The 18,870-nt window shown below is 32.1% G+C and overlaps 1 protein-coding gene across 4 annotated transcripts in view; it reads right to left on the bottom strand.

Annotated features, from left to right (window-relative positions):
• LOC124366136 (ras GTPase-activating protein 1) overlaps window positions 1-18,870 on the bottom strand; it is an 83,044-nt gene that overhangs the window by 53,029 nt on the left and 11,145 nt on the right. For 2 of the 4 annotated variants that reach the window (XM_046822438.1, XM_046822437.1), the window contains exons 3-6: window positions 11,320-11,526; window positions 10,621-10,823; window positions 9,607-9,827; window positions 3,083-3,194 (exon numbers count right to left, since the gene is read on the bottom strand). In XM_046822438.1, coding sequence (XP_046678394.1) covers window positions 3,083-3,194; window positions 9,607-9,827; window positions 10,621-10,823; window positions 11,320-11,526 — 743 coding nt within the window. The remainder of the gene's footprint in view (window positions 1-3,082; window positions 3,195-9,606; window positions 9,828-10,620; window positions 10,824-11,319; window positions 11,527-18,870) is intronic. The other 2 variants (XM_046822439.1, XM_046822440.1) reach the window with 1 other exon arrangement.

Here is an 18,870-nt window from a genome sequence, read left to right as displayed (position 1 = left end):
TTCCCTGACTTTTCCCTGATTTCCAGACCAAATTTTTCATTTTTCCCTGACTTTTTTCAACACAATCCCCAGGGTTTTTGGCAATTAATGGGTGGAAGGCTAACAGGGTGGCAAATATAAAAAAGCAAAAAATAAAGTGAACACAATTTAATACGTACAAAAAGATTGACTTAAATGATCTTTTACAACACAGAAGTAAAATACTTTAGAACACTGCACCATAAGTAATTAGTAGCACAAAGAAATTACAGAGTTTATTTGTGTAAAGGGATTTTATATTTTTCCCTGACCAACGTCGAAATTCCCTGACTTTTCCCTGACTTGAGACCGGATTCCCTGACTTTTCCCTGATTTCCAGTCCTGTTTTTTTCCCTGATTTTTCCCTGTCTTCCCTGATTTCCCTGACCTGTAGCATCCCTGCCAGTTTTTGGCAGGCCTAGGCCTAGAAATAGTTTTAGTTTTAGTAACTAGAGGGCAACATTCATCAAGGCTTAATGACAGAGACTGTAGAAAAGAATAACAGGCACTTTCAAGATCATTAGCTACTGAGAAAATATATGGCCAGTTAATATTACTTAACCTATACTTCAATCTATTAATATTTACATCATTTAAAAGTCTATAGTTGTAGGTTATTTTTTCACCCGCATTACGAGGTTGTGAGCTTGTAACTGGAAGTTCGAAATTCAACAGCAGGCCAAGGTGATCGGAGAGGTGAGGTTGGACAGTTTTACAAGTATAAGTAGCTGGATGGAGATTGGAAATGAAATTATCCAAGCACGCTTCCGCACGAGTGGGTTGAAAATTCAAACAAAAGCAATCATAAGACTTAAGCATATTGATGAACTTTATAGTTTGTGAACTATTTACTCTAGGATCAATATTTATGTCACCTGCGATAACAATCTTCAACTTACAGAATTTAGGGTTACTAGTTATAAAGTCCAAAAGTTCAGATAATCTACATCTACATCAACAGATCCATGTTGTTCAAATCTATTTTGTATGTCGTACACTGTTTGTCTAGATGGTGGTTTTGATCTAAAGTGTATTCCCCATTCATTAACAACTGCAGTAGCACCACTTTTATAAAATGTTTTTAACGCGAAAATCCTTTCTTCTTTCGTTAACATTACGACTAATTTTTAACAAAAATTCTATTAGAAAAATAATAATTCGGGGAATACAGCTTTAAACATGTGTCACAGATGGACTCACTAGTTCGATTGTTGTGCGTTTCATTGCATTGTATTGCCAACTTAAAAAGGCATAATTACCAACATTTAGTAATACCAACATCACAGACGAAAACTATTGTACTACATCTTGCTGTTATATTTTTCTTCTTTTTTCCCCAACTGTCCAGTGACTTTTGCACCACCCTGTATGTTTGTAAATTATGTGTCCATCCTTTGTGTCCAAAGAAGTTTTTTTTAATAATAACCATTCAAACTCTTCCTATAAAAGAAATATAGTAAAGCCATGGGAAAACTAGAGTTGGTAATGGGGTTTCCATATGTGCTTTAAGGCATTTTGAAAAAATAATCCTAATAATAAACTAATGATTATACAAAAGAAAAAAAAACTTGCACACATCAGTACACTATCCTTCACGATCTTCTTTTATAATTGACTAATTGCACTTTGTATATTTTCTGGAACAGTCTCCACTAATGCTGCTAGTAACTATTGACATTTATAAGCCTTAGTAAAGATTTTAATAGCATTTGGTAAACAAAATTATCTGGTGACAAAACCCAGATAGTTTGTCTTTGCCATATATGTATTAGGTACATATTTGATTTTTTTAGATGCCTTTTTATTTTTTACCATATATAGGGATCTAAAACAATTTTTCCTACTAAAACAGACAATGTCTCATTCATTTGGTATTCATTATACTCATTTTAAGACATTGGAGCTACATGGCTTGGCAAGTTAATATTTATTGATAAAAACTAGTATGTACTTTTTTTAATAACACTTTCTCTAGTTAATGCTCTTTAAATTGTACAATACAAAAACGTTTTGTGTCCAACATATACATGTATTTTTTTTTAAAAAAAAAAGCTTAATAATATTATTCAGACAACTTAGCTGCATCGGTTCTAGGATTAATGACTATGAGTTAGTAAATGATTCTAAATTAATAAATGAAAATGAAACTCTCAAAATAATTTTAAAAACAATATCTGCAGATTGCCACAAGGACAAGCTCGATTACTTTCTACAGCTTGTATGACAAAGGGATGAGGCTAGAGAGGAAAGAGAGGGATGAAGTACGTACAAGGAATGCCACAAGGACAAGCTGGATTGGACAAGCTTGTGTTACATTTATGTGAGAGCTGATAAAACTTATATCATCAGCATATAAAATACATGTTGACATAACATTACTACTCAAATCATTAGCATAAACTAAGAATAAAAAAAAGTCCAATGACCAATCCCTGAGGTACACCTACTGTTTTCAACCTAAGTTTTCAAATTAGATTGTATATTGTTCAATTTTATACATTGAGTCTTATTTGTAAGATATGATATTAAAAGTTGTAACTCGCTTCCTTTAATACTACAATACTCTAATATTTTATTTTAAAAAAATATGTGATAAGCTGCCAAAAGCTTTACATAAATCAATATTATTCCAGTGGTTTTACCTTTTTCAAAATTATTTAGAATAATTGTAACCACAGAACCTAGAGCTCATGTTGTAGAATGATTCATCCTAAAACCATACTAATAAAGATATAACATATTATTGCATTGAAAAATATAAAAAAATCTCAGACAACATATAAGCTTCTATGATTTTACTAAAGATAGGAACTAAACTTATCAGACAGAAATTGTCAGGGCTATTTTTATTACCTTTCTTAAACACAGGTGTTGTTACACATATTTTAAGACTATTTGGAAACAGACATTGAGTTCTATAATATTGAATTATAAATAATTTTAAGTTCTTATAGTTAGTATAAAGCAATTACCAGAGAGATAAAGTTATGTATATATGAGACTGGTTACATTTATTTTACTACTATGCCCATAATTTTTTATGGATTAAATAAAAAATATTTACCTCTTGTTTTCTTGATTCCTGACTGTTCCCTGCATTCTCTAAGAGTGGCATAGATTTTTTCTGCGTGTTGAACTTCTTTAGGCTTCACAGGGGCTTCGGAGTCATTTAGCGTCTGGACACAAATCAATCAAAGTATGTTTGCAGTTGTAAAAATTAAAAATATCCCTATTACTTAAGGCTGCTTTAAAATGAATTGATGTTTACATCAATAATGCTATTTTAACATTACATTAAACAGTTAAATACGCTTCAATCAACCAAATGTTAGTTATTATTTCCCCTCTTAACAAACACTGCAGGTTAGTTGGTATTGAATGACAAGCTGAGGTTAGTAACTAATCAAGAAATTAAAGATATACCAAGAATATAATAAAAGAAATAAACTGGTGAGTTATTGAACGCTTCTGACGAGAATTCGGTTGATATGTATTAACCCCTTCCCAAACGGTGAAGAAAAATTCAGTATGTCAGTATTGACAGTTGGTGTAGTAATTTTCTTGTAATTTTTTAAAGTTTTTACATGAATATTATAATTAAAGTAAATTATTATACAACTTACATGTAAAAAAACATTTTTCATATGTTTTATGGCAGTAAAAACCTTGTGGTTGTATTTGCCAAATGCTCACTATGTAATTTGTGTTTGTGGAGATTACTTATCTCAAACGTATTGAACCTTCAAGAAAGTTTTGGATTGGTCAGTATTAACTCAAATCTGTTGAGATTTGCTGTGTAACTATATGTTGGAAAGAAGTCGTGTTGCTATTCAATCACTTCCGGTCAGACAACAATACGGTAAGTGTAACTCCCTTATGTCTTGTGTAGTGTTGTCTGTCAATTGTCGTGATCCTTCGATACTGGCAAGGATTCAATGTTGCCTGCCTAGTAGGAGTAGATAGAAAAATTGGAGATAGTTAACCAAAGTAAGGAAATAGTGTGATTTTATAAACAATATTCAACTTGAAATTCATACATTCATGTTTATGTTTGTACATTGGTGCACATCTATTCGTGAACATCTTGTCAGCAGTATGCAAATAACAGATTGCTATAATGTGTTTGAAAAACCGTAGATATATAACCTAATTAACAATTTATCGTTTTGTAAATACTATTTTGCTTGCAATTTATATTTTATATATTTATGTTCAAGTATTGACAATAATACAGTACTTGCTTCATCTATTACACGAATTACTTATCGTTAAAACCTGTTTTTCTTGTACTTCGTGTAGCCACCTCACTATTACATAATTAAAACTGCATATACACTGGAGAAATAACTTTACAACTACAAAATAAGTTTATGATTTTAGCGGGTATAATCTTCTAACATTTGTTAAGATTCAAATTGAGTAGAGGATATATCCATTCCCCACTCACTGTGGAAACATTGCTTGTGGAAATATTAGTTCAACACTTGATGTTAATGTTTTAAAGTAATAAACAAATATTTGTCTAATACTTGTGAACTATTTCACCAAACTCGAGAATTATACATATCCCTCCTCAAGTTATATAACTTTTCGGATATCCTGATATTGCGTTACAGTGCAATATAGTGGAGGTAAGTGACTGCATTTTATGCCACCTACCCCACTACATGTGTAGCAATGAACTGCCAGTTTGATTTCTTTCTCTTTGGGTACCTAAAGAAACGATCAACCAGGAAATTGGACAGCATGAGTGAGCAAAGGTTGAGATGTGTCAATCATTGAGACGTCACAGTTTGCAGGAAACTGGGAAGAAGCAGTATATAACACTATATATCAAATAGAACATCTGTATAAAATTTGTTTAATAAATGTTTTACAAAGTTACACTAAAATTAATGCTCTTTTGTGTGCCCAATGGGATATAAAATGAGAATTTTTTTTTTTAAATATGCATAAATAATTATTATCTGTCAATCTACATGTCGATGAAACTGTATGTTAAAATAAACAGTCAAACGTGGCCATAATAATCAAATTGTAATGGCCAAGGGGTATTGTTAGCATGACAGTGAAATATTAATATAATAATTCTTTATCAGTATCTACAATGACAAATGTCTTTCGTGTTATCATTTTTAATATCACAAATCATATATGTACTTTGTTGGTCAAATACTATTGTCTACAGAAGTAAAACATGATAGACCAGCAACAGATAGATACACTTTGCACTCACTGACATGGCAATACTTAGAGCATTGTATAATAATAGATATACTTTGCACTCACTGACATGGCAATACTTAGAGCATTGTATAATAATAGATATACTTTGCACTCACTGACATGGCAATACTTAGAGCATTGTATAATAATAGATATACTTTGCACTCACTGACATGGCAATACTTAGAGCATTGTATAATAATAGATATACTTTGCACTCACTGACATGGCAATACTTAGAGCATTGTATAATAATAGATATACTTTGCACTCACTGACATGGCAATACTTAGAGCATTGTATAATAATAGATATACTTTGCACTCACTGACATGGCAATACTTAGAGCATTGTATAATAATAGATATACTTTGCACTCACTGACATGGCAATACTTAGAGCATTGTATAATAATAGATATACTTTGCACTCACTGACATGGCAATACTTAGAGCATTGTGTGATAATAGATATACTTTGCACTCACTGACATGGCAATACTTAGAGCACTGTATAATAATAGATATACTTTGCACTCACTGACATGGCTATACTTAGAGCATTGTATAATAATAGATATACTTTGCACTCACTGACATGGCAATACTTAGAGCATTGTATAATAATAGATATACTTTGCACTCACTGACATGGCAATACTTAGAGCATTGTATAATAATAGATATACTTTGCACTCACTGACATGGCAATACTTAGATCATTGTATAATAATAGATATACTTTGCACTCACTGACATGGCAATACTTAGAGCATTGTATAATAATAGATATACTTTGCACTCACTGACATGGCAATACTTAGAGCATTGTATAATAATAGATATACTTTGCACTCACTGACATGGCAATACTTAGAGCATTGTATAATAATAGATATACTTTGCACTCACTGACATGGCAATACTTAGAGCATTGTATAATAATAGATATACTTTGCACTCACTGACATGGCAATACTTAGAGCATTGTATAATAATAGATATACTTTGCACTCACTGACATGGCAATACTTAGAGCATTGTATAATAATAGATATACTTTGCACTCACTGACATGGCAATACTTAGAGCATTGTATAATAATAGATATACTTTGCACTCACTGACATGGCAATACTTAGAGCATTGTATAATAATAGATATACTTTGCACTCACTGACATGGCAATACTTAGAGCATTGTATAATAATAGATATACTTTGCACTCACTGACATGGCAATACTTAGAGCATTGTATAATAATAGATATACTTTGCACTCACTGACATGGCAATACTTAGAGCATTGTATAATAATAGATATACTTTGCACTCACTGACATGGCTATACTTAGAGCATTGGGTGATAATAGATATACTTTGCACTCACTGACATGGCAATACTTAGAGCATTGTATAATAATATATATACTTTGCACTCACTGACATGGCTATACTTAGAGCATTGTGTGATAATAGATATACTTTGCACTCACTGACATGGCTATACTTAGAGCATTGTGTGATAATAGATATACTTTGCATTTACTGACATTGCAATACTTAGAGCATTGTATAATAGCCACCCCTTGTAATCTAATTAACAGTTCAAAAAGTAAATTGAAACAATTCTTAAATTTTGTATAATTTACCAACACAAGTTAACTTCAGCAATTCATTTGTAAATGTAAAATGGAAAGCACATTGAATAAGGTAGAAATAAATCTCCTGTCCTATAATTGAACAATATCATTTTTTTCCAGCAAAGATTTCACTGAGCAGTGTTAATCAACCTTGACTACAATATTACCCTTCTGTTTAGTTGTATCAATTGTCTTCTGTTTTTTATCTCCTGTTTTAAACAAGCCAGAATTAACTAGCTCATTACTATATCATTGTTTGATTTGTGAAGAGGTTTACTAATATGTGAATAGTATTGAGGCATATCCATAGTTTTCATGAATACAAAAAAAAAGGTTATAGTTGTTCTTCTCAATCTAGAATATTAAATTTGTAGCGATCTATATTTCTTGCTATTAAAATTTTTACCTTCTTTTGATGTGTTCAACATTTCATTGTGCTGAGTTATAACAATTTTAGTAATATCAGATTTTTGCCTATAGGAGAACAATTTCAGTAGTAAAAAATATGGCCTAGGAATTACTTTATGCATCACAGTAATGAAAATAAATCAAATCCAAACAATTTGTTTGCTAAAGTTTGTAAATTTAGTTACAAGGTTCCTTGCCTTTATGAAGTGATGGGAAAATCCAGATTTTTCAAATCTCAAATCCGTTTCCAAATATTGAAAAATTAATTTTCGATTCTGAACTTTTGAATTGAAATAACTTCTTTTAACCTAGGAATGATTTAAAAAATGTCACCACGAATCCAATTTCTGTCATTGTTAAACATTTGGGGTCTGATAATATAAAAAATAATCCGAGAATGCCACTCTATTGTGAAGGTTTCAGAGGTTTAGTGAAATAATTATATTTTATGAACAAAGTCAATCCCCTAACTTCTACTTTAATTTAATAGATTATACTATGGGCTTCCAGAATCATTATTTTTACTTATTAAACTTATTTTAAATTTTAAATGTTTGAAAAATTTTAAACCACACCTAATCATCATTAAAATTATGAAAATATAAACATAAAATATTTTATAGAGGAAATATTTATATAACTGCAAATATTGTAAAGTGAAAAAATAAGCTGTTGATATTGGCACATACACGCAGCAAACACATGGCATTGCCCAAACATAGATAGAAATTGTAAGCACAATATTACTTACAAAAGCACGATAATTTATTAGTAAGGTTATCTATCTATGGGTTTTCATTAACGAAATACAACAAAATCACGTTTCATTCACGGTAATTTGAGCACTTCCGATCAATGATCATTCACAAATAGACGTAGTAGAATAGCGGCAAAATAATATCTTTTTTGCGGCAAGCAATATATTAATTACAAAACGACAATTTGTTAATTAGGTTATCTATTTACGCGTTTTTAAATAATGCGATAAAAACTCATTTCTCCTGATCAGTAGTTTTGTGTTATACCGATCAGTAGTGATCTGCAGTTAAACGCAGCAGACTCACACAGACTCGAAAGTTTTGGAAATTCGAAGTACGACAGAAAAGTTTTAGTGATGGATAATTTGTTTACTGTCAATCAAACAATAATAAATAACGCAATGCATATCCTCTGATCCAAATGTCAAATCACGTTGATAGATTCTCAAATTCAAATCTTTGTTGAATATTGAGTTGATTCGAGATTCGCCTTTGACAGATCACTACTCTTATGTTTGATAATGTTATTTTGGTACATGGTACATTTAGTGTAACTCCACTGCATGTCCCTTCAATGACTAAACATAATAATCATCAGTATCTTTTATTATGTCAATACCACAACAACAAGAAACACATAAGATATTCTATTTTATGGTTGTCTATTTCAGAGAGTTTTGGTACCAATAAAGATTTTCATTTCAGTATCATGCAGACGAATACAAGTAGAACATGCATTTCATTGAAAGCGAATTATGAATAAGCAACAATCAGTCAATTTAGGATGCCAAACCATTGATCAAACTTAACCCTTAAAGCGCTGAAGAAAATTTGTCCTCAATAGTTAGTGTGCATGTAAAGATTTTATAAAAATTCTTTTTTTGCAAAAGTTAAATTTACGTTCTTTTTCTTGAGAAAAGAAATATTACAATTTTTTTTTCAACTTTACTAGTATGGGTGGTTACATTTTGTACATAGGCAAGCTATATGACTATATCCGTCTACTGCACCATACATCGACAGAGAAAATAACAATAAAAGTATAGCACTGGTTATTGACTTATTTGTGGTGCAAAACACATTCCCGTTTATAAATTAATACATTTACACATCCACGGCAATTTCCTGAATTGTAATGTAGGCCAACATAATAAACTAAAATAAGACATTAGAGAAGATATTCCCTTATGCCAAGATTAGCATGATTACAACTATACGGACATTAAGGGTCACGCTTTAAGGGTTAAAATGTAAACAATCTTAAAAAAATTAACATCATGATGGCGGAGTGAGGATGTAATGATTATAAAAAAGTAATATACTACACAACCATTTGTTATATTTTAAAACTCTTCATAAATTAACCCAAAAAATAAAAATAATCAAAATCGATCAAAATGAAAAAGAGCAATATATTTTTGGACACAACTCGAGTTTTAGTGTGAAAGCATTCAAAGATGAATGAATGATAGGAAGACAAGTATCAAGCGAATTTGAATTGGACATACCGATTGATTTCCCCTCCAAAAGTTCCTAAATAAGTAACAAAGCATACCCTACATACAGGCTGGACAAGCGTGTGGCCTTCTACGATTTGCTCCTTCCGGTAACGGTTGATGACCGCATCCAGACACTCGAAGGTACGGCCGCCCATGAGGTAGCGCACGCCTTTCTTCTCTATCCGGAACCTCTGTATCTGGTTGTTGATGTGGAAGAAGAGAGAATAGTCACCCGGAGAGTTGTCACTGGGACGCACCAGGAATGAGCCAGGGCCCGCTAAAATGAAGAATAAGCTTGACTGCATTTCTTTTGATCCCAATACTTTTTTTTTAGGGAGAGTTGAAGTTTGAAGTTGAAGTTGAAGTTCTTACAATTACATTGAGGTAGAATATCAGAAGTTCTAAGTTACAGAAAAATTACAAACCAAATTTACAATAACACCTCTGTCATACAGACTTGACCATGCAAAAATATTGCCTCTAACTGTTTTTTTTTAACTCATACTAAAGGCAAGGGACTGAAAATCTGATCGACTCAGAATAGTCCTTTGATTAATGATGACTTAATATAAAATAAAGTATCAATGAAACTAGTGACATGAAGCTTTTTTATTCATCTCAATCTACCACTTCACATTCACTTCAATTCACATATGCAAATTGTTATATATACATATTTTTGATTATGATGTAAAATATTTTATATTTACGCAACTATTATTATTTTATATTTAAAATTTCTTATAGATATTACCATTTTAAAAGCTTAAATTGATATTTAAAACAAATCTCAACAAAAAATATATGTGACGACATATTTACATGTTTTGGCTAAAAATTTATCCAGATTTTGTAGCTTGGCATATCAACTTTCATGGTAAATTTTTTTATATTTGAAAAGAAACGTGATTAATTTTGGAATCATGTTTCTTATCTACAAAAAAACAATAAAATAGAGAGTTTCCCAACAATGAACATATAGAATTCAAGAGTTTGCCTACACATAAACATGTTGCTATCTTTGATATTAATACTTCAAATACCCTACATTTTTGTACAACACTACTCACACTTGACCAGCATGTCGACTGCCTCACTCTTGGTGACGTTGGGATGAAACCAGTTGAACACAGTGTTGGGGTCAATGTTCTCATCAAGGTCATCTACAAGATCACGGAATATCATCCCTTGCTCGCCCGTCCGATGAGCCGTCACCCATAACCAGCCGTCGCCCATGTCATTGTGCACAAAGAAAATGTCTCCTTTCTGGAAACTGTAAAACACAATAATGGTTGGATTTTAGCAAGTAACACCTTTGCACTACAGAGGATTGACCCAAAAATTTATTACGAACAATAAGTGAGGTTCAAGTGTCATTTATTACAAATTTTATCAACATCAGTGAGCAAAGTAACCTGCCTAAGATAAAGAATTAAGACCTGACTGAGTATAAAGAATGACAATGTAAGCCGATGCTGATAACATTGGTTACTGCCACTCTATCATCATTTTTATGAGAGCAACAATTCTTGTTTACAGCATGAAATATAATCCAATGCTTTACAATCACGGTTTGACTAATTTATCACGGATCTTCAACCACACCAAGTTTTCGGAGTATGCAAAGATTTTACTACATCCACTATATAAGAAGCCAATATGTAATTGCAAAAGCAAAAAAATAACAATAAGGACCCCACTTAAAAATAAAGAAATAATATTTGAAATGGATTATCGGAAATAAGAATTGGTACTCAACAAGATCATACCTGAGTTCATCAGTATCTGGCATCTTAGTGTAAGGCAGAATGGCAACAATCCGCTTCTTATCGTTAACTGGCTCCGGAGGTGCAACAGGGTGTATGAGCCTCTCCCGCTTGAGAAGATCTGAGCAACTGGTGTAGTAGCCGATCAGATCTGGCAGTGAGTCAAACTGTCGTCCACCGATGTAGAAGTCCCCACACACTGCAGTTATCCTGTACACAAGACAAGTTATAGTCTCTTTTTAATGAAGAACATCACACACTTTGTTACCGTTATCTATAAATCCAACCTCCATACAGTAAGTAATTTAAATCTCTAAGGATCTTAACAGTCGTTGCACTCTATATACTTGCTGCTGTTCTGCGTGTCGATGAGGTGGAGCTACCTACAGGACGTAGTGTACATACACACAACACTAGACATGCATAACAATGCATCCTACCCCTTCATGGCAGTGCATTGTACAAAAAGAAACCATTCTACATTGAACATAATCTCCACAATGCTCTTCCAGACTCACTCTGATGTCTCAATAGCAAAAAACTAAATAAGAACCTAAGAGACTGGCTTGCAAACCTCCCAGTACAAGACATGGCAGAATTCTTTGACTTGGTTCAACAGCATCCATGACCATCAATATGTTTTATTCAGCATGTATAATTTGTTTTAGCTCTAGGAAATCATTTTAATATCATGATAGTAAGATACGAAAATAAATTAACAAAAATACTAAAACACTGTATAGAGTATTAAATTTAGGGATTTATAGTAACTTTTTTGTTGAATAAATAATTATTTTCACTGTTGTAATTAACAATGAGATTAATCAATCCAATCTCATTAAGATTTTTTATAGAACAAAATATCAATTATAATTAAAAACCTATTCAGAAATTTGAGTTTCATTCTATATTTCCAGTTGTAAGTTTGACAGAAAGAAAACATTATTACAAAATGTATCTGGCATATCTTTTTTTTAAAAAAATGTTCTTTTAAGTTTCTTGTTAATTTATGTTTAATAACTTTATAATAATTGTAATACCAGTTTAATGTTTTTCTGTTCCGATTTCAAACAACTTAAAAAGAGAATTTAATTTGAACTTTGTTTAAAATACTCAATACATATGACAAATTACTTGTATTAGGTTAAAATTAAATCAGTGAATGGAAAAAATATCTCTTGGCCATTGAATTACTGAAGTCTTAAATTGCACTGTAACCAGCAAATGGTAAGTAAAAGTCTGTTGTCTTATCAGAAGAGGAAGTGGGAGATAAAGAGTCTGTCATTATTCTTCTCAAGCTGACTGTTTCTTGGCTTAATTACCCTAGTAGGTGTTCCCAGACTCTCACACAGAATTGGAACTTGATTAGATTAGAGAGAAACATTCATTTATAAAATGTGTGAAGATAAATTAGCTAACAGTAATTATTTCAGTATCCTTAACATACAAAAATTATATGAACATGAAGAAGAGTCTATATAATTTAATATTAAATTGTATTAAAACCTGTGTTTTAAAAATAGCCTTTTTCATGTTTTAAATTATTCATGGGTTATGACATTTTACTACATAATATCAATCAGACAAATTAAATTGTGAACCGTTATAAAAAGATTAATGTTTCATATATCTGTTAATACCTCATTGTGAAGTGAAGGCAACAACCAGTTTTAATTAACATCTCTTTCCAATTGAGACAATGATCAATAATTTATTAAAGATACAATCTCAGACATTCTAGTTTCTAAATTGAAGCACCAAAACTTTTGCTATATAATATAGTGGTAAATTTTATGTGAAGTACAAAAGAGCATGTACTTAAATTTAACTTCGTATACTGAATCATAGTAAAAAGTGTCAAAAATGAAACAACTACTCCAATTTGTAAAGTGATAATTGTCATAATTACTCTGATATGATTTTGCATAATGTACAAAAATATTTAATTACAATTCTTATGTCACTTTCGACAAATTCAACTTGATTAGGGTACGATTTAATAACCAAAATTAAAAAAAAAAAAAAATGGCATAGAAACAAACGTTTTTTTGCATGACTAGTATGAAATTAAGCTAAAATGCCACATCAATCAATCAAGATATTCTTTATTCATCAGTATTATAAGAATACACTGAATTGTGTCCAGCCTTTAAAACAACAATAAGCCTAAATTGCAGAACTAAAAACCAATCTTAATCTTCAACTAGCACATTATTTTTATACCAATATATAGAATATTAAATTTATCACACATTTTATACAAACAGTACATTCGATTCAGTTTATTTAAAGATCAGTGTAAGAATAAAGCTTTTTTTCTATTAAGTATTGTTAAAGTATATTTTTGAATTTAGAGAAATAAATTTCAAATTTAATATTTTCTGGTCTTTTGTCATAATACCTGCATATTGAGGTTTTTTACAAAAAAAGTGCCAATCAATGAGAAGGCGTTGCCAATTCAATCTGTTACGAGGTGTTATAATGATGGTAGGTACCGTTTAGAATTTGATCTCCTATTCTGGACTTCAATGATATTATAACTTCACAAATGTACAATCCGTAGACTGTAAGAACTTTTAACTCTTAAAACTTTTCTTTAACTGATGTTTGAGGTTTTAAATTCAGTATTATTCTTATTGCTTTTTTAATATTGAGTCATGATTTTTGGAGGTTGCTGCGCCATATAAGGAGATATCAAGATTAATTATAAAAAAAAAAAAAAAAAAAAGTAAAGTAAAGAATGTCTTATTTTACCAGGCGAAGTTAGGGCTAAGAAGCCCTCTCTAACACTTAACCTGGGGACCAACGGCTTAAAGGTGACTTCCGAACCACCACCAATGGCCGGGCAGGCGGGCCGCTTGCAAGGACAGGATCGCTCAGCGGTCACCTGTCCAAGCAGCAGCCCACGCTCGGCGTTGCTTGATCTGGTTATCTTGCAATAACCGCCGTACCCACTACACTGCGCCATTGGCTATATTCATTATAGAATGAATATAAGAAAAATAAATAATTTTTAATGAACTAATATCACAAAGATATTTTAATTTTCTTTAGCATAGCAAATGAACCGGATAATATTTTTGACAGCACCTTGCTTACATGATGGTGCCAGTTCAACCTAATAGACCTAAAAGGTTGACTATTTTCACTTGGGAAATTTCAAAATATGTGAATATTGAAAAAACTGACAGAAACTTGATAAAAGTGTTATTTCATATATAAAATAGAGTTTGTAAATAATTTTAAACTCCAAAGTAGTTATTATCTCTTGGGATAACTACAATCAGCAATAATCTAATTCCTTTGTTGTTTATGGTTTGATATAAAAACCACAATGAGGAAACTCACAATCTATGACTTGGCAGCAAATCTGTGCTTACTATGTTCTACACATCAAGCAACAAACAATACAAGGTGTTGCTAGAAAAAACACTGAGCTAAAACTAGAAAAATTACATTTTAAAATATTCAATGGCTTCACATGATCATGGTTATACCTGTTTGAAGTAACACGTGGATTTTCTACTGTGTAAATGCAGTGACAAAGTCATTTTTTTATAAAGGTGTTGATATCATATGTGACTTTTGCATTTCTTCTTAAAAAGACTCAAATGTTACTCCTTTCAGAATCATCTTGACTTTAGGAAATAAACATAGAGCTAAATCAGAAGAGTAGCAGAACATGATTACATGATAACCAAAACAGGGAAGTTATGTTTAACTAAAAATGTTGTATGAGATAAAGAATTAAGAGCTGGACTATTGTCCTAGTGAAAGGTAATTGAATTGCATAATTTTTCAAAATTTGATCATTTTATCTACACCCCTCACCTAAGCAGCAATTTTTTGTATACTGCTTATAACATCATACACTACTCTGTCGATAGTCTTACCAAAAGAATCTTCTATCTTGGTGTTTATTGTTATCTTTTGTTCACTGAAACTGATTTGCTACAACTTGAATATCATTGATGTCTTAAGACCAGTTCTTCAGTACATGGTTGTTAACCCCTGAACGGTTTTGTTTTTGTACCTAAAATTATGTTTTGTTGAATTGTTCTTTTTGTTTGTTTTTTTTTTACTGAAACAGGTTTGTAGAGTGTAGATATGTACTTTTTATGCAAAGAAATGTATTTTTAAGGTCTTTTTTCAAAGTTCTATCGTATTTGATATATTGTCCACTAAGTCATTTTCACTAACCGCATCACTGTCATCATCATGCAAACAAGCCAATCATCTCTATTTCTACATCGGATATTTCCATGGTACAATATACACTGGAAATTAAACCATAAAATACTGTCCATACTCTGGGACAGATGACATGGAACAATACGCAGTCGCTGTCTGCAATGTAAGACTACAATGAACTCAACAAAGTTACAAACACACTAGTGCACATCTAGTAGAAAATGCAGAAACTAACTGCATCGTGCACAATGCGCAGTTGTCATAAAATACTGTCCATACTCTGGGACGGATGACATGCAACAATACGCAGTCGCTGTCTGCAATGTAAGACTACAATGAACTCAACAAAGTTACAAACACTCTAGTGCACATCTAGTAGAAAATGCAGAAACTAACTGCATCGTGCACAATGCGCAGTTGTCATAAAATACTGTCCATACTCTGGGACAGATGACATGCAACAATACGCAGTCGCTGTCTGCAATGTAAGACTACAATGAACTCAACAAAGTTACAAACACTCTAGTGCACATCTAGTAGAAAATGCAGAAACTAACTGCATCGTGCACAATGCGCAGTTGTCATAAAATACTGTCCATACTCTGGGACAGATGACATGCAACAATACGCAGTCGCTGTCTGCAATGTAAGACTACAATGAACTCAACAAAGTTACAAACACTCTAGTGCACATCTAGTAGAAAATGCAGAAACTAACTGATGACATGCAACAATACGCAGTCGCTGTCTGCAATGTAAGACTACAATGAACTCAACAAAGTTACAAACACTCTAGTGCACATCTAGTAGAAAATGCAGAAACTAACTGCATCGTGCACAATGCGCAGTTGTCATAAAAATGCTTGTTCCACAATAATATGGCAAACAACAGAATAAAACAGAAACTGTATAATAATGGTTAATATTACGTCAAAAGGATAAGGAGACTTGAACACTTGTATTCCGCCAATGTTAAATTGTCAATATTGGTAACTCGTTTTCTCAAGAAGTACTTGGAATAGGAAGATGAAGTTTTCAGACCTTTTTTTATTGTTATATAAGGAATGCGCTGTAGTAAAATAATTTAAATTTTTTAAAAAAAGTTCAATTTATGACCTTTTTTTAAAATTGACCAAAAAACCCATGTTTTCAATATACAATATATTTTTTTGCTAATATATTTATAATTAAATTGATACTAGGTTACTACCACATTTTTACAATTACATGTGTGACACTGAGTAAAGTCTGTAGCCTTAGTAGTTCCTGAGATATCGGGTCATTTGTTTAAAAAAATACAGTTTTCGGAAAACATAGAAAAAGTAAATAAATTAAATTTTTAATAACAAACAAGGCACTATTTTTTACTTAATTAAGTTAAAACCCTCCTGGGCAGTAGTCATTTTCATTTTTCTCTTCCTGATCTAGGTTCAGTCTCCTTTTCTTTATTCTAGCCTCCTCGGTCATGTCTTCCGCTGCTCGGTCGGTCGGCTTGTTTGATACAAGTGTCATCAAACTTCTTCAGGGCTGCAATTGTATATTGGCCTAAATCACCTAGGCACACACACCTAGTTCTTCCAGCACCTTAATTTTACCTACATTTCCATCATTGAATGATATCACAGCATCCCAAAGTCCGAGGCCTAGTGTTTATTTACCAATGAAGTTGGCTTTGGGCAGACGGCTCCAAACAATATTGTTAGATGACTCGTTACAATTTTGGGTGCGCCCATGAAGACGTTTTTTCAGGAGCTCTTTATTACTTAGATCTCTGAAAGTAGGTTTAACCTGATTCATGATGATCTCTGGCAATGATTTCTTGTGTCTATAGCCAGCTGGATCTTTTCTATACTTGCACCAGGTATCTGGAGCAGGAGGACACATCTTGTGACTTGTGTTCTCATCCGTGGAAAGTCGGTGAAAATATGTAGCCCACTTTGCCTTGTGCATGTTTTCCAAATTTCCTGAGTTACCTCTAATGGCATTCCAATAATAGGATTGTAGCTCATCTATTACTTTGTCGGTCAGTCGTCCTGCTCTTTTTATCGATTTTCCATCCGCAAGCTTTGTCCCACCAAGCTTTTCTTTCAATTTTCTGAGCCTAGTTCCAAGCCGCTTTTCAACATGGCCGACACACTCTAATTTTTCAACATCTACATCATAAGGATTGCTTTCTTTTACACATAAATAGGCCTTGGAATCTCTGTCCCCTAACATTTTCACATAGCGAACCTGTCTCTTAAATTCAAGTCAACAAAGAGTCAACTAATGGAGCCTGAAAATCAACCTCATAATACTTGACAACGGATTTTAAAAGAATTATTTCAAATACTTGTCATAATATTTTATGCTAGTGTTATATATTGTCGTCTTCGCAATTAAATATACTATAATAAAACACAAAAAACAAAAAATTGAAATTTTTAAGTGTTCAAGTCCCCTTTTAATATATTTATTAAGGAGTTAATATAGGGAAGTTAAACTAAATACTATAGTATTTTGATACGAATCAGATTATTAGGTTTTAGTGAACAGCAATTTATAGACTCGCCCACTCAATTTATAGACTTGGCCCACTTATGATAAAAAAATATATAGTATTAAATTGAAACAGAAAATAAGATTCTGACATTTTCCTCATTAATTGAAGTAAATATTTTAATTAAAGTTTGAGTATTCTTGTCTGCAACTCATAAAAACACAACTTATATTGTTGGTTTCTCGAGTGTTATATTTGACTGATACGCTCGCTATTAAGACTACTTAAAAAATAAATTCTTCCTCTTTTTTGCTACAGGTAACAAGAATAGCAAGAAAGAAACATATAATGCTCACAGAATCAGGCTCTCGTTATTCCAGCAATCCTAATTCTTGAACTGTGGGATACATCTGTGGAGGGTGTTTTTGAATGTGCAATATTTATTAATAAGTGCTGAGCCTATAAATTTAGTGTGTATTTATTAACCACCAATAATGAGAAATTATGTTTAGATCTTTTTTTCCTATTTGATGGATTACCTGCTCACTGAGTTAACACTTAAATTCAAACAAGCTGAGTTTGTAGTTTCTGGAGACTTTAACCCTAGGACTGGCATGCAATCCAGTTGAATCGAACAGCAGATGGCCTAAGTTAGCTATCGGCACATGAAAGACATTAAGTTAGGATAGCTGTGTGGTCTAAGGTGCTAATCTTAGTTGTGGGAGTTGACGTGGAGCCGTTTTTAATGGCAAAAAAACAAATGATAAGTCATATATTTGGCCATTAAATACATATTTGTACAATAGGCTACGTCATACAGATACATACAAATAAAAGCAATTAACATATACAGATAAAACTACCTACAGACTAACTTTGGAAGA

The sequence above is a fragment of the Homalodisca vitripennis genome, chromosome 7 (assembly GCF_021130785.1).
Source record: "Homalodisca vitripennis isolate AUS2020 chromosome 7, UT_GWSS_2.1, whole genome shotgun sequence".
Lineage (NCBI taxonomy): Eukaryota > Metazoa > Arthropoda > Insecta > Hemiptera > Cicadellidae > Homalodisca > Homalodisca vitripennis.
The sequence above is the reverse complement of the archived record's forward strand: the minus strand, read 5'-3'. Positions and strand labels throughout refer to the sequence as shown.